Source organism: Centroberyx affinis, unplaced genomic scaffold (assembly GCF_046629955.1).
Source record: "Centroberyx affinis isolate AG114_WGS23_722 - 3 ecotype Tasmania unplaced genomic scaffold, CSIRO-AGI_Caff_v1 ptg001070l_1, whole genome shotgun sequence".
NCBI classification, from domain to species: Eukaryota; Metazoa; Chordata; class Actinopteri; order Beryciformes; family Berycidae; genus Centroberyx; species Centroberyx affinis.
The window spans coordinates 611,902-628,041 of record NW_027279619.1 but is presented as its reverse complement, the minus strand read 5'-3'; the positions used below and the strand labels follow the sequence as shown (position 1 = coordinate 628,041).

The window sequence follows — 16,140 nt, the reverse complement described above, 5'->3', positions numbered from 1 at the left end:
ATGTGATATTGTGTTTCATTTTGTAATACATGGTTTTCAGACACTGTTATGAGCAGCTGAGTGGTGTGAATGTGATAGTTTTACACTGGCATGCGAGAGCACAAGCTCATGTTTCTCTCAAAGACATAGTGTTGAAACCTTCTATCAGGGCAGATGGCAGTGTTAGGTTTTTTTTCTAATAAAAAAGAAATATGTAGCAGAGATACACTAGAAAGCAACTGCGTGTAGCATGAGTTCTCATCAATTTGTCTGTGTGCGCGTTTCCAAATAAAAAGGGCTACAGTTTTTTATCAGAAACATTACTTGTATTTATTTTTACTGTGTTAGTACTGTGTGAGTATTTTGTTTTTTGACACTTGATGAATTATTAAATGCATTTGAGAACAGCAACCTTACCCTGGTCATTAATTTTCAATCCTGTACCACACTTAACGCCGCATCATTTTGACAAGGTCGCCACCTTGTGGTAAAATGTTGTCACTAGATAATAAAGATCCTGTATGATTTTTCCCACAGCGCAAGACGTGAGCAGTCAGGAGGCAAATAGGGCAGTCAGCTGATCAGTCATCAGACACTTAACCCCTATAGTGCACGATCAAATTCTCGGGTCAGTATCTAATTAAGATAAAAGTAAGTGACATTTCAATTATTGTGATTTTTTTGTTAAACTCCCACAATCCTTCCTAGTATTCAACAAGACTAGATCATCTGATTGGTGTCGCCCCCCACTGCATAATCCCCAGTGCCCTCTCCTACAGTTTATTTGGCAGTGTGATGCTGATGAGAGACTAACAGTGTGATTGAAATTATGCATGTTGTAGGTTACAGCCTCCTCCTCCTCACTGCTATCAGTGCCGGACAGTTGCTGACTTGCATTGTAACATCAAAGGGCTCTCGGGCTCTCGGGCTCGCTCGCTCTCTCGCTCTCTCGCTCTCTCTCTCTCTCTCTCTCTCTCTCCCATATTGAGTGCTGCTCGCGCGCCCGGTGCTACTGTCTCATAAATGTGCGTACCTTTGCAGCTGCAGTGGCTGATTTATATGTGATGAAAAACATTTTTGGCCGGCGAATATTTTAGCTTGCAGTTTTGCATAGCAGGTGCGGAATTTATTAAGTTCGGGCAATGCTGCTAACCTTACAGCAGTGTTGCGATATAGAAGAGTGGATCTGTTCTTCTCGAGACACTGGTGGACATCCTGATTATTCCAGGACTGTAACTTCAACTAGGGCAACAGTTGCTGAACACTCTCAACCTCATCCATCCCTAGCTCGAAATCAAATCGATTCCTCTTCCCAACCCCATGTTACACCTGTAAAGCTACAGAAGGGTGAACTTTTACCCCACATAATGCTTTTTTAACTTCGCTTTTCAGGCTGATTACCTCGACGTCTGAAAATAACCTATTTCTCAAATAAAGGGCCTCCATCTCGATGATTTAAATCATGCTAATAAAGTTATACAGGCTAGAATTTTATATTTTCATGTTTTCTTGTGACCCCCAAAGATCACTGGAGCAGGATATTGAATTTCGGTGTCGTCACACTGAATTATAATGTCGACTACTCACATTTCAAAGCATGCTGGAAGCTTCTCAGTGTGCGCCGATATCAGTGTGTGTGTGTGTGTGTGTGTGTGTGCGCGCGCGCGTGATACACAAATGCACATAACCCACTACTGCCTGTTTGGTTGACTGATGCCAGGGTTGAAATCAGCAGCCAAGTCACACGCCACATGTTTAGGAATGTTTAGATAACAACGTCACGTGGTGCAGGTCTGAATCCTCTGCAGTCTGCATCAGCAAAGTGTCTTGGCATCACTTCTCGTCCTTCCTCCGGTGTCCATTCCAGCGTCATGTGAAAGGGGTTCACAGTGGTTTCTCTCGCCCTAGACCGGACCCTCCTCCGGCAAGCCCATTCGTCAGTGGCGAGTCGTAGACCCAGCAGTCCCGGTAGGAGAGTGTCCCCACCGCTGTCCCCGGTTTATCCTGCACCCTTCGGCGTGCGGCGGAGCGGAGGATGAGCGAACAGGGGAAGGGCTCGGCATCCACCTCTGCCGCGGCCCCAGCACCCGGGTCGGATACTTACAAAGGCTGGCTTTTTAAATGGACCAACTACTTGAAAGGGTATCAGCGGCGATGGTTTGTCCTCAGCAATGGCCTGCTGTCATATTACAGGTAAATACGCAGAAGCAATGTGCGGGTTTCTCAAAATAAACGCCAAGCGGGCACAGCGAGTCGTATTTCTCTGTCAGCGCATCATTACAGCTGGCTGGCTCAGCTGGCTGGCTAACAGGCTAACGTTAGCTGTCAAACGGTTATGGGAGTCAGCTGTCTGTTTACTTTTAGCTGACAGTCACACCGCATATAGTTTTGCTTTGGCCAAGACATGCGAGTTGTTGAGAAGTACCAACACAGACACACACACAACAACAAGGCTTCTAAACTTAAGAGGCTGTCAATTTTATTTGGGCTACAATAGTAGTAGCCAGTTAGCTACCAACGTTAGCTAGCTATGGTAGCCAGCTAGCTTGCTTTCTGTCAGTCGGCTCATGACGGCTGAACCTTCAGGATCTTCCAACTATCCATCAGTCAGTAATATTAACGCACAAAATACACGACTCGATGAACATGTTACAATTATCTCATCTTGGGTAAATGCCCTTTTCCTCTCAATTATTTTTTTTGTCATTCCTTATAAATATTATGCGTTACTTTAAAACAATAATTAATTGCATTTTGTGTCCCCGATGCCGAGTTTCTCAATTTGAGTACAGTAACGAAATCCACTTCCAGGTGATGGTTGCCATCATTTTAATTTTGTCTTCATTCCGACCACACTGTTGCCACACACACAGTTGTGAGCCAGCTAAGCCATAGCCTAACACCTGGGAGTCATGTTTCCACAGCCGTGGGTAGAGGCTCCCTAACATAGAAACAATGAGTGGATCATATTCATAAAGCATGTCAGCTCTTCGGGTGACATTATTCAGTCCATCCCACAGCCCCTACCACACAACACTTCATTATAACACATTATAATGAAGTAAATGTTAGACCTGCCAGGGTGTTTTTCTGGTGATCAGAGTGTCTGCATAATGGGATGGGCATGAAAAAAAATTAATTATGTCAAACCAGGATGCTCTCAACTATATGCACATGGTCCATTGAAAAGGAGAGTGAGAGGGTTACTTGTCGCAACAGATGTTCACCCTGTCCAACCCAGTTTTCCTAATTAAATGGTTCACGACAGAATGTAGGCGTACTCCTTGGAGTTCACCTTCCCCTGCAAATAGTGCTGCCATTAGTCAAAGCTGTGACATTTGGCTGAAGTAGTGTAAATGCCTTCACAAATCAGATTACGATATGCTTAAAAAGCCCTCTAACTTCTAGCTAATGTGTTAATTCAGGCTGTAATTGTTCGCAATAATAAAAAATAATAAATGTGACACTTAATTGATCCTTGTAGGTAAAGTCTCTTTGCAGTTGCCCTGTTTAACAGGGAGGTCAGAGTGCAAGGTCAGCTACAGAACAACAAACTCTGAGCTGGAAGGGATCCCATGTCTTGGTCAAGGACTCTTCAGCAAGGCGGATACTTGTTGACATGGGGGTTTGAACCTGGGTCCTCTGGTTGAAAGGCAATCTCCCTGCTCACTATGCCACCCTGCTGCCCCTGCATTTCTAATTGATGTCTCTGAAAAAGACACAATTTAAGCTTTGGATAGAAAACTTTTCCTACTGATGCTGTTCACAGAAAAAATACAAATATGTTCATCTAAATTGGTTTTGGAGATGATTGAACTGCTCTCTCATACCAAGCCTGTTTCACCCTATGCTATATGAATTGCCGCTACACACTACTGCCACACCTTCACAAACAAAGAGTCTGATTGTCTTTTTTTTGCCAGCAAAGGGTTAGTTGAAACAGAGAGATAGAAGCAAGAGCCCTACTGTGCTGATGGTGAAAGGAAAGAAGCCTGTTGCCTCTACCCTCTATTAATAGTCCATTATGTTGTAAGGTGACTGCTGTTCCTGAAGTAAAGGTAGCCTGTCGACATCTGAGCACACAGAGGCAGTGGAGCGCACAAGTTCCCACAAAGGGGATCCTGAATAATGTCCCCTCCACTGATGTCTGCCTGGCAGACCACACTGTGTGTGTCTGGCTTCAGGCTTTGTGTGTGTCTGCTCCGGCCGCCTATCTGCACTTCCATTGTAAGTGAAGTAAAAACGAAGCACGCAGTCTGGCTGTATAGGATTATGTTCCGATGCTAGTTGAAGTGTCTTCATTGTATGCCAAGTGATAATAAAACATTGTGTGATATGTTAGATGTCCCTTTGTGCAGCATTTATTGTACTAATTTTGTACAAGAAGTAATCTGAGAAAATATACCAATAAAATGATGAATAACCTTGGGTTATTACCCTGCACTATTTTTTATAATACTTAAGTTTACAACTGCCACCCTTACACTGATGTCCTGTCTTTGTGCATTTTAGCTTTGTAAGAAATATTTAAAAAGCAGAGCAGTTTATTTTTCCCACAAGACATATGCCAATAGCAACCATCGCTTTCCAGTTATAGGCCTAACCAATGACCTGAAGGATCACCTCTGTCCCCAAGGCCAGCTGTTGCGACAGGGAAAAGTCGAGGTGCAGTTCTCTAGCCTGTAGCTGAGAAGTCAAAGGGCAATGGTGGACTGTAATCTGTGGTCTGACTCTGGCGACGAGCTGACACACTCAGCACTTGAGCCTGTTAAAATGTAATGGGTTTTATAGAGATGCAACTTTGCACTTGCTCCATTGATTCCTCTTTGCTCTGACACTGCAAGACTGCCTGTCTTTTACTCCACGTCAGCCTTATGTCCTGTGTTTTTTTTGTATTATAAATCACCCAGAGAGCCTCATCGTGCAGTTCTTACTGGAACGTGTGACAAGATCTTTGTCCCTCTCCTCTTACTGAACTTTCATTTTTAATTTCTTAATTGACTTTTCCCCCAAGTTTTAATACTCTCAGCACCACTTACTCACCTCTTAGAGTAAATCCGACTTGGGGCTTTAAGGAAGATTACAGGGCATTAAAGCCTTGAGTGCTATGAGAGCTGCCACATCAGTGAATCTAGGCTTCTCTTTCATAGTAGATTAGGCATGCCTTGTTTCCCTCTCAGCCATAGGACAGTAACTGGATAGTATCAATTTGAGTGCTCAGTGGGGGTTCGGCACCATTTGTGTCTCTACGGAGAGTCAGGTTGTGGTGCTTCTGCTGGCACACTGAGCTCTGGGGTGAAGGGAGGCGGGGCAGTGAGAGTGGTGAGCTAGCAACCGTGGGCCCAGCTGGAGGGTACAGCCTGCTCAGAGCCTCGTATACTAGCCTGGCACATCAGCAGAATGACTGGAGCTAGAGATGTGCAGAGAGGAGAGGGCAAGCTGTGATCTAATCTTGTTAATGGCCTTTTCCTTGGTCTTAGCACCAGGCCACGGTGTGTGTGTGTGTGTGTGTGTATGTGTGTGTGTGTGCCTGTTGGGGTTGGTCTGTGTGTGAAAGTGTGAAGCTGTGAAGGTGAGAACCGGAGGGTGACATTAAAGAGAGTAGGGACTCTTTGGCCACTTTTAGTATTTCAGTGTTTCAGTCTTTCAGCAGGTCATACTGTCCATGTTGCAGCGTTATTGCTTTGGTTTGCTTGTCTCATGTTTTCGTTTTTCTCCTCAGCACGACTCCCCAGTGCTTCTCTAGCTCTCTCCCTCCATGTCTTGTGATATTACAGCCCCCAGCCACAACCTGTGTCTCACCCTATCTGCATTCTTTGTACTGTCTGTGTATTATTTCCTATGCCTGCCTGTGTGTTTTGCCCTGTGTGTCCGCTCGTGCCTGTGGCAGTCTGTTTTGTGTTCTGTTCATAGGTTACTGTTCTGTCATTACATGCTCCAGATCGGTGGATTTGTGTTTTATGAGGATGTGTGCGCAGGGGAACGACAGGTAAAGCCCTGTAATGCTCTACTGGCTCAGCACAACATACCGAACCCCCCCTCTCATGCCCTCAGTCACCCCCACTCACCCTTCACACCTCTCCCTCCCCCTGCCAGTGCCTTAATGCCCGTTGGTCCTTATCTCTCTCACCCAGCTTTTGCAGTTTCCTTGGCTCTATAATTTCATGGCCTTTGCATGGCCTTGCCTCCCCACAGGGCAGAGGGGATCAGCATGGATCTCATCTTACTCATCAGCAGCACACTCAGTTGGATGACCCACTTAGAGCCAGGACTCCGCAGCTGAGCTAAGCTGGGTGAGGCTGGAAACTGGGCTGTTCAGGAACCCTGCCCACCCTCCTCACAGCTTTGCATGGCTCCGTTGCGGTCTTGTCTGCATAACTGATGAGCATCAAGTGCCAGTAAAGGAGTGGTACACCGAAGTGCTTGTTCCAGTTCAGCTTTTTAACAAGTCTTGGCTTCAGCTAGTGTAAGCAGTGTGAGAGAAGTCACCGCCAGGCAGAGTTTAGTTGGAGATAAACTTCAACCTCTGTCTTAATAAGCCAGCAGCCACCCTTCAGTGTCAACTGCGACTGAGGCTGGTATAGGCTTAGTGCTGCTGAGAGGCAGCTGCTGGTGGCAGTGAGGGCTCAGTGAGGATGGATGGATGGATGTTAGGACCCATAAACACACATGCACATGTATGCACTCATGAATGCATAGCTGCATACTGCACAGTGGTTTCCTCCTAGAGCAGTGCCATTGAGGGCCGAGAGTCTGCAGGTTTTCAGTCTAACCAAACACTACACCAGGGGATTTCACTAGTTCCTCCTCTCTGGTTGAAGCTGTGTTAATCAGTGATATCACCTGCTGTAGTCTTTGGATGGAGTGAAAACCTGCAGACTCTCGGCCCTCCATGGCACTTGATTGCCCATCCCTGTCCTAGAGCTTAGCTTGTCTAACTGTGACAGAACGTCAGGGAGCCAGCTTTCCACCATGGAGCTGTAAATGCAATGTTTCTCTTGGATTTCTTTTTCTTTTTTGCATTTTTTTTGTGACCTAAGTTTGCTTAGCTAAAATTAGTCGTAGCAACTAACAGCGACCCATATTTTAAAACTTATGATGTAGACTAACTTTCCTGTTATGCCTCTAGTATATTTGTTTTGGGGGAGCTGTAACAGCAGACAAAGGGTTTTTTAATGTCTTTACATTTTTGCTGAAGTTGGGTAAAGTTTCAAGCAGTGTGGCCATTGTATTATATGGGGAATATTTGGGTAACACTGACATGTATGTCTGTCTAAGACTTACACAGTGCATGAAAGCACAAACACATAATGGCAAGAGAACTTTGTCACCCTCCCTCTGTTTTTTAATCTCTCCCTCTCCTGCTTTGTCTCTCTACCCTGCTATTGCTCTCTCTCTTTTACAACTTGTCTCACTCTGTTCTTTCTTTGTCCCCGCTGTTATTCATTGTTTGGTTTTGTTCAGTACGGAGGCTTGGAGCCAGACAATGGCCTTGTTATCTTGACTACTGTGGCCCACTGAATGTGCAACAGTTGGTCTTGGTGGAGCCTACACAGAATACCCACAATTCTGCTCACTCATAGCAGATCAGTCAGTTCAAGCTGAGTGAATTATAAGTTATAAGTTAATTTCTTCATTTCATTTATTTATAATCATTATTATTTATTTGAGTTCATTTATTATGTTCAGACTCTCCTCTTTGTTTTACATTAGCTCATGCTCAGGCTTAGTTTCCATGAATGGTCGGATGTGCTACAGAGAATGTGTATGTTTAATGGGATTTTACCCTCTTTGAAATGACCAGGTGTTTCCCCTGCTGCATGGCTCTCAGAGTGATTCCTTATATGATCATCTGTGGCAGTCCTCTGTCCCTCCGTGCCTCACTGCCTGTGCTTGTTGTCCATAGGAATTTTAATTGTACTACCCTACCTGCAGCCTTGCCGAATCCATTTAGGAATGGACTGTTTGTAATAATGAGATGTATAATCGTCCCTGTGCAAGACAAATAGGTGTGGACAAGTAACTCCAAGGTCAATGTCAACTGTTTTTTCTCTCTGTCTCTCTTTCTCTCTGTCTGTCTGATGCTCTGTTGCAGGACACAAGCAGAGATGGCCCATACGTGTCGTGGAACAATCAACTTGGCCACGGCACACATTGACACAGAGGATGCCTGCAATATTGTCCTGAGCAGTGGTGGGCGCACTTACCACCTGAAGGCCAGCACAGAAGTGGAGCGCCAGAGATGGGTCACAGCACTGGAGCTGGCCAAAGCTAAAGCCATCCGCATGATGAACGATCAGTCTGGTAAGGGCAGCTGGAACAAGTAGCTACTTATATGGAAAATTTGAAGCTGAAAAACATGCTTTTTTATGCTCTGAAAAAATGTATTATGTTGTGGCCAAACAAATAACTGTAGGAAGAGTGTTTTAAAAGTGTCATGCACTCATGAAGCATTGGTGCAAGACATTAGTGGACAAAATCTAACCTTGATAAACAAAGGTTGGGTGATTGCAGATACATGGGAACAGGAGATTGGAGGAACAGTGGGAGTAACTGTTCTCAGTGTGTACATTTGTGTGTTGTTGATCTTGTGATTTACTTTGTTAGTTCAGTTTAACAAATGCCTGCAGGGTGAAAGGTGGGCTGGGTTCTGGTTCAGCACGTACGGCACGTTACTCGGCACAGCCTGGATATCTGGTTATATTTGAATTACCTCCAGCTACCAGTCTCCAGTGTCCTCTGGCATTTGATATTCAGCAAAGCTGGTGTTTCAGTTAACACCCTCCCCTGGAGTCTTTTTCTAATCTGATTCAGATTCCAGTCAAAGCCAGGAGAGGGCAGCGCGGTCTGCTCAGTACAGTTGGAAGACGGACTGGAGTATGCTAAGGGTACCGTGAGAACCGGGCCTCCATTCAGACTTGTCCTGACAACGGAACTCTCTCCTTTCCAAAGGGACTTATTCTTGTATGGTTGGGTTTGGTGTTGCTGGTCAAAGGCTGTGGGAAAAGCCTGGGAGGGTCGTTCTTCTTCACGTTCCACCCTGGCACCACTCCAAAGCCACTCTGCCCCAGTCTTTCGCACACAGGGTCTACAGAGACCCAGACGGGCTATATATTCTTCTGGCCTCCATTTGAAAGTCGGATCACTAAATTTAGATTGGGAGAGAATGTGAATGCATTTTAGCTTACTGCTTCCAGTAAGCAAGAGTGGAATGGTGGTATTTTTATCAGAACTACATTATCTTTGTGTTTTGAAAAGGTTTGGCCATTGATCTAGCAACAGTATTTGGTGTGTGTTTGTGTGTCTGTGTGTTTGTGTGTGCATGCAGCATATTAGGGCATCCACTTCTATGATGCTGATGTTCAGCTACAACTCTTGTGCCACTGCATTGTGTTAACATTTGTTATGTCAGGTCCTTTTGTCTACCTTGTTTACTTGAGCCTTATCCCGTGCTTTGGACAAGCCTTGTGAGTTACAAGAGGGGCATTTGCCTGAACCATGGGGGAACAGTGATATATATATATATATATATATATATATATATATATATATATATATATATACTGTATATGTAGTAATGTAAAACAGGTACTTTCTCAGTGCTTCTCATGGAATTGTGGATGTGGTAGATGGGGTAATTTTGGTTGAACACCCAGGTTCACCCAAGTTCTAGTAAGTGTTACAGTTTAAGAATGGCTGTTATTTGAATATTCATATCATGATACATGGAAACTGTGCTGTAATTTCAATTCTAATAGTTTTTTTTTTTTTTAGCAGACTGAGAAATAAGGCCAGATGATTCATCATTTTTCCAGCTGTGGGGGAAAACTTCCAGCTGTGAAAAAATACTCCACAGCTGAGGGGGGCTACCACAGCTGAATTAATTTAGTTTTTAAGAATTAAGAATTAACTTAATTTTAAATAATGATACTGATAGTGGGCTGTTAGAGTCTTGACACGGTTTATTTATTATTTATTTAAGTTCTAACATTTGTGAGCACAGTGAGCACTTGCCCCTCTTCCTAACCCCTTTTGGTCAGTCAGCAGTTGTGGTCTGACTAAAATGCTTTGAGCTGTCTTGCTGGTCTCCCTGAGGCCTCTCTGTGTGGGTGGTGAGTGGGCACTGCGCTCCCCTGGAGGTGAGCCCATTACATTTTCCTCACAGGAAAGAGAGGTACCTGGTACTCTCTTTAAGCTCTATGCTGGTGCTGAAGGTTGACAGAATTACAATACATTGTTGACAATCACTGTTGTTGCTGTATCTCAGTACCATTATACAGTATATGGCCTTTGTACACTCGATATCCACTTTATTGGTGCACCTAGCTAGTACCAGGTAGGACCATCTTTTTTTTACTACAGCACACCTGGAATTTTTCAATGCATGGAATCAACAAGGTGCTGGAAGCATTCCACAGAGATCGGTGCTGACCCAGTTTTTTTCGGCAGCACATGTGAACCTCCTGTTCTGCCTCATCCCAAAGGCGCTCTAATGGGTGGAAGATCCTGGGACTGCGCAGGACACTGAAGTAAAGTGAAGTCACTGTCATGCTCCTGGAACCATCTTGAAATGACGTTTGCTTCGTGACATGGCACATTGTTCTGCTGGAAGCATCCATTTGAAAAAGGTTAGACTGTGGCCATGAAGGGATGCACCTGGTCAGCAACAATGTTTAGGTTTGCTGTGGCATTCAGATCATGCTCAGTTGGTACTAAGGGGCCTGATGTGTGCCAAGAAAACATTCCTCACACCATTACACTAACAGCACCAGACTGTATTGTTGACACCAGTCATGATGGATCCATGGATTATTTAGCCATTCATATCAAATTCTGACCCTGCCATCAGCATTTCACAACAGAAACTGGGAATCATCTTCTCCAGTTTTAGCAATCACGCACCTGCTGTAGCCTCATTTTGTTGTCTGACCGGTTGTCTGACCCGGCATTGTCTTCTGCCGCCGTAGCCCATCTATGCAGTTGACTTTCTGCCATAATCGTAGAGCATCAGTACCTGCAATGCCTACCTAGTGTCAGACCAAGACCCACAGCGAGAATGTACATACACGTACAATGCAGACACAGATGTTAGACACATGTACCATGGGTATAGCATTAGTGTAATGTCTTTTATTTAGGTGTAGTGTACATGTAACATTCACCTAGTGTTTGCTTAGAGCGTAAATGAAACCTGCGCTACACCTATGCTGCACTAGATTTATCTTGTACATGTCCATGCGTTTACATGTTAGAGGATATCGCAATTTTGGTAGTAACCCAGGCACACTGGATTACTGGCAGAAGACAGAGATACAATATAAATAAAACAGACTTTCATGGGGGGGTCCTGGGTTCTCATCCTAGGGTTGGCAAATGTGGCTTTCATATTTGTTTTTACAGACCCAAATAGATCGCAGCTTATAGCAAATTACATGTTTGCTTGTTTATCACACTGTTCTCAGTTTACTGAGAACGGTGTGATAAAGAAATCCCAGGAGGACACCCGTCTCTGAGTCTCTGAGATACTGGAACCAGTGCGTCTGGCACAAACAATCATACTAGGTTCAGAGTTGCTTAAATTACTCGTCTTGCCCATTGTAACACTGTGGATCAGTGAACCTCTCGACCCTGTCTGTATGCTTTATACTTATGCTTTATTTGAAAATAGAAATGTGGTTGATAAGGATCGGGTCGCACATGATGGATGTTACTTTGTTAAGCACTCATTTTATTCCATGATGGACAAAATAGACAAAATAGAAATTTATAAATCTCCAGCAGTTATTGCATTAGTGCTGTAATTGTCTGCAGTGCCTCAAATTTCTGTTATGTAAAGCAGACATGGGTTTGTACTTATTTTACTCTTCATTAGAGCTTTGGATCAGCACCTGCTTTAAAGCTGAGAGAGAGAGTGTGCAAGTAATGGTTTTTTTTCACGCCTGATCTGACTGTCAGTGGGAGGAGGATTTAACAGAACGTGAGATAAGGCACACATGAGAGTCTGGCCACAGCAAATCAAGTGTCTATTAATGCCACTGATGGAGAGTAGTGCTTTAATACTGCAGTTAATGTTCACCAACATCAAATCCATAAATAATTGTGCCATTAAGTACTTTCACAGCATTTACTTCTTATCTCATGGGTGTTTAGACAAACATGGCTGACTGACACGCTATCTCTCCTCTCTCGCCTCCCCTCCCCCGTCTCCCAGTGGAACAAAGGGCTGGTTGCCACCTCATCTTCACCTCCTATTGATCTCCTGAGGGAAGCACAGGGCAAACACTGAGCACGTCTTTCTGTGTGTCGATACGGAGATCAGAGCATACCTTTCATCTCCATGACTCTGTGGCTTGTTGTTTCAGCACCATCTCTGTTTGTGCAGTTATTTTTACCTTAGTCCTATTATCAGCAGTCCAGTGTATTTTCTGTAGTCTTAAATCCAGTAATACATGTCTCTCTGTTGGTCCGTGAGACATTGACTCATGAGATTATTTTTGCTATAAAACTAGCCTGAGCTCTGAAGTCAATTAATTCACCCCTCAACTTGATCAATTTCTAATTAGTAATGGTGCCACACCTGCAATCCTTTGATTAACATGTCTCCTCTTGTATAGAACCTGTGATTCCATGGCTGGATACTGGATTGGATTTTTTCAATAGTTTACTACTCCTGTTGAGTGTGGACGGTGTGGTGTACAGTCAGCAGGTGGCAGTGTCTCCCCTCACTTCAACATGACCCCTCTTACATGGTTTCACCCTCTTTGTTTTCGCTAGTGCCAATTATAGTGAAGTGTTTGCACACTGGGTTTAGGCACACATTCCTGTTGAAAATGTACTTAATAGGCGAATGCTAGTGGAAACAAAAATGAGCGATTCATAGAAGCTGGAGCCAGGCGACCAATCAGTGTTCCTTCTGGGTCCAGCTGAGTTCAGACAGACACAACTGAGGTAGGCAGGAGAGCAGCAGCAGCAGCAACACATCCACAAAGAAATCTCTCTTACTGCACCCGAACCTGACCTGCCCAGTCTGTGAGCTGCTGTGCATCTTGAATACTCTGCACACTCAAGGCCAAGCATTGATCCGCAACACCACACACACTTTGCTCAATAAGTCAATCTGAGAGTCCATAGTTGACTTTTTATTTAAACTGACTGGTTGTGCGTGTGAGTGAGCTGGTGGTCAAGTTGTTTACTTGTCTTGCTACCATTATTACAGCTACATTGCTTTAGTTTCCCATCTCCTCTGCTCTGTTTTTCCCTCTTTCTTTCCATGCATCTCCATCTTTTTTACTTTCCCCAGTAGAAAAGGTAATTCTCTGTCCATGGTCCTGAAGCAGACAGCATATGAAAAGGGGGCGATGGGAGAATTGATTAGGAATGCCTGTTCAAACATGCTTCAGTACTTCCCTTTCTTTCACCCCTCCCTCTCTCCTGTTCCCGACTGTCTCCCTGCTTTCTTTCCCCACATTCGCTCTTGTACTCTCTCTTCCTCTCTCTCAGTCGCTCTCTCACTCCCTGTCTGGTTTGCTCCCCTCCGCTCTCCCGCTCCCTCCCTCCCTCTCTCTCCCTCTCTCCCTCTCTCTCAGTAAGCCTTTTACTGTGCTTTTCATCCAGCGGGGTTCAGTTCTGAATGGAATGACCTTCTGCTTTCTCCAACTCATGCTCTTCACCCTTTTCTATTGCTAAAGAATTGCTCTCTTCCTGCAAGGTCTGGCATTGGCAAAAAATAGAGCCAGGATTAGGTACATTCTCCCTCTTGTGTAAGTACATGGGTTTTCTTCCATTCATGTTGTGCTCAGGAATGTGTGTGTGTGTGTGTGTGTGCGTAAATGTGTGCATGCGTGCATGCGTGCATGCGTATATGCGCTTACATGGATAGGTGCTGCTGTGTTTTCATGTTGTATTCTATATTGTAACATATATTCTTTATTGGCTAATTTATAGTGGAGAAGTTAAGGGTTCCTATCATTTCCATTGTTAGCCCAAAGATCCTTAAAGCTCATTTAGAAGACATACTTAGCTGTAAGTTGCAGTATTTACTGGATAATGCCTAGTTTGAAGCTGGAAAACATTGCACAATTATTAAGGCAGGAAGGAACTAAACATGTATAAAATGCTTTTACCATCAGCAATAAATTGGAAACTTTGATTGGTGACTGACTTAATTGGATTTGCGTTGTTTTGTTGTTGTATACATTTTCCACTGTGTGAACTGAGAGTGAAATTTTCTGGGCAGGGCAGCAGACTCAGAGTGGAGGACCGAGTGCATGCCATGTTTGTGAGTTTTACTACACCAGTCTATACATTCAGACAGAAAATGTGTATAATTTCTTCTTCTTCCACAAAAGTTATGTCTCGCAAAATACATTTTAATGATTCACCAATAAAATGATCAATGTGTTCTGGTGGCAGTTGAGGGATTTTATAAAATGAATTCTGTTAAACTCTCTCTGGACTGATGTGGGAAATATTCAGGTCCATTCATCTATCTATCTATTCATCTTCTAATGAAGTGGAGTCAGATACTGCATCTTTAAATTAAGTGTTTTATAATCACTAGCTATCAACTACCAATGCATTTTCAAGTCGTCTCATTTTTGCTTCTGCTGTACTTATCACATCCAGTCTTTAAACGTTCCCTTTCCAGTAGGTCCTATCATATGTGAAATACTGTTTTCCAAGCTTATGAAATGGTGTTAGAAAATGACAGATGGGACACTTATCACTCTCCTCAATTAGTTCTGCAATGGCTGTATATTGAATTGCGTGTCCTTGTAAAAGCTTACGCCGACACAGGTTGATTTGGTAGTTCAGCTCAATCCCTGATGATGAGAGAGACGGAGACAAAGAGATCAGAGTCAGATTCGATCTTGTACCATAACAAACACCATAGCCAGATTTAGCCAAGCCCTTCACAGAGATCGCAAAGTATGGTGGCCGTCCAAGTACTCAGCAAGCCGGAAAGATTATCTGGATGATTTGCAATCTCCGTCTTTCTTGTTCTCTCATCTTTCTCTCGTTCTCCCTTGTTTATCTCTGGTTTCTGTTGTGAATGTAACAGGCAAGTGTCCCTGTGAAACTGAAGCTCTGCTGTCACATACTGGATCTGACCTTTCTGAACTCACACATTCCCTTTTTCGAGCTGCACAGAGCTCCCAGATACATGCTGCCCACTGTTGGCCATGCCAACACATCAATCTTGGAATTCCATGCCTCCCGCTTGCTCTCTCTCTCTCTCTGTCTCTCTCTCACTCTTTCTCTTTGAAGCTACATTCTACGTTCTTCATTTCTTCTTATACTCACAAGACTTGAATTTCATCAAACCCTGTTTGCTGGTCTTACCCATCTAGCTGCCTATTTCCATCTTTAAACTGCATTTTCCTGCTTGCATTCTGTCACCTGCGTTTTCACCTCTTATTCACTTTAGGCCTGTTTTTTTCTTGGTCCGAAATACCAACACTCCCTCTCTGTCCTGTCTCCCTCTCAATGTCTCCCTCTCTTCTTCTCTCATCTTTTCATATTGTGAAACAACACACAACACATGTAACAACATTTAGCTCAAGCATGTTGAATGGTCTCTAAAATGCCCCATCGGGGGAGAGAGCTGTCTGGACTGGACAGTAATGGAATTTCCCTCCTCTCCTATCATGCAGTCAATGGATTTCTTTACCAGCTGCTCCTTCTGCTCATGTTACATTTGACACTGAAGTGTGTTAAATGATAATTCCGTTATTTTCAACCGGGGCCTTATTTTCAGAGTTGTTGCCATCATGCCGATAGATTCTGATCACTAATTTTGTCAATTACGTCACTGTAGAGCTACGTACCTCTCAGTTTGAACAGGGTAAAAGGAAACTCAAACATTCAAACCCCAATGCACCCAAAACATGTCCTTTTCAACATATGCAATATTTAATGTTATTTTAGCTAGCATAAACTAGTTGGCAAGTCAAAAGTTTAAGTACTCTGATGCTGGGTTCACGTCATATCAGATTACCGTAAATACAAACTGCCAATTTGGAAAAAACGTCCATGTCAACCTCCCAGTGGTAATTATAAGTAGGATATGTGGGAATTTTGTGCGGGCTCCCACTTGGCATCACAAATTATGTACGTGAGTCAACACAAGTGGTAAACATAGCAGGGAACCCACTGATGTCA

The 16,140-nt window shown here is 43.8% G+C and overlaps 1 protein-coding gene across 1 annotated transcript in view; it reads left to right on the top strand.

Annotated features, from left to right (window-relative positions):
• Positions 1–2,014: 2,014 nt before the first annotated feature.
• The window catches only part of osbp2b (oxysterol binding protein 2b), a 54,885-nt gene continuing 40,759 nt past the window's right edge, over positions 2,015–16,140 (top strand). Inside the window, 3 exon segments of the mRNA XM_071523165.1 lie at positions 2,015–2,172; positions 5,921–5,968; positions 8,075–8,283. Coding sequence (XP_071379266.1) covers positions 2,015–2,172; positions 5,921–5,968; positions 8,075–8,283 — 415 coding nt within the window.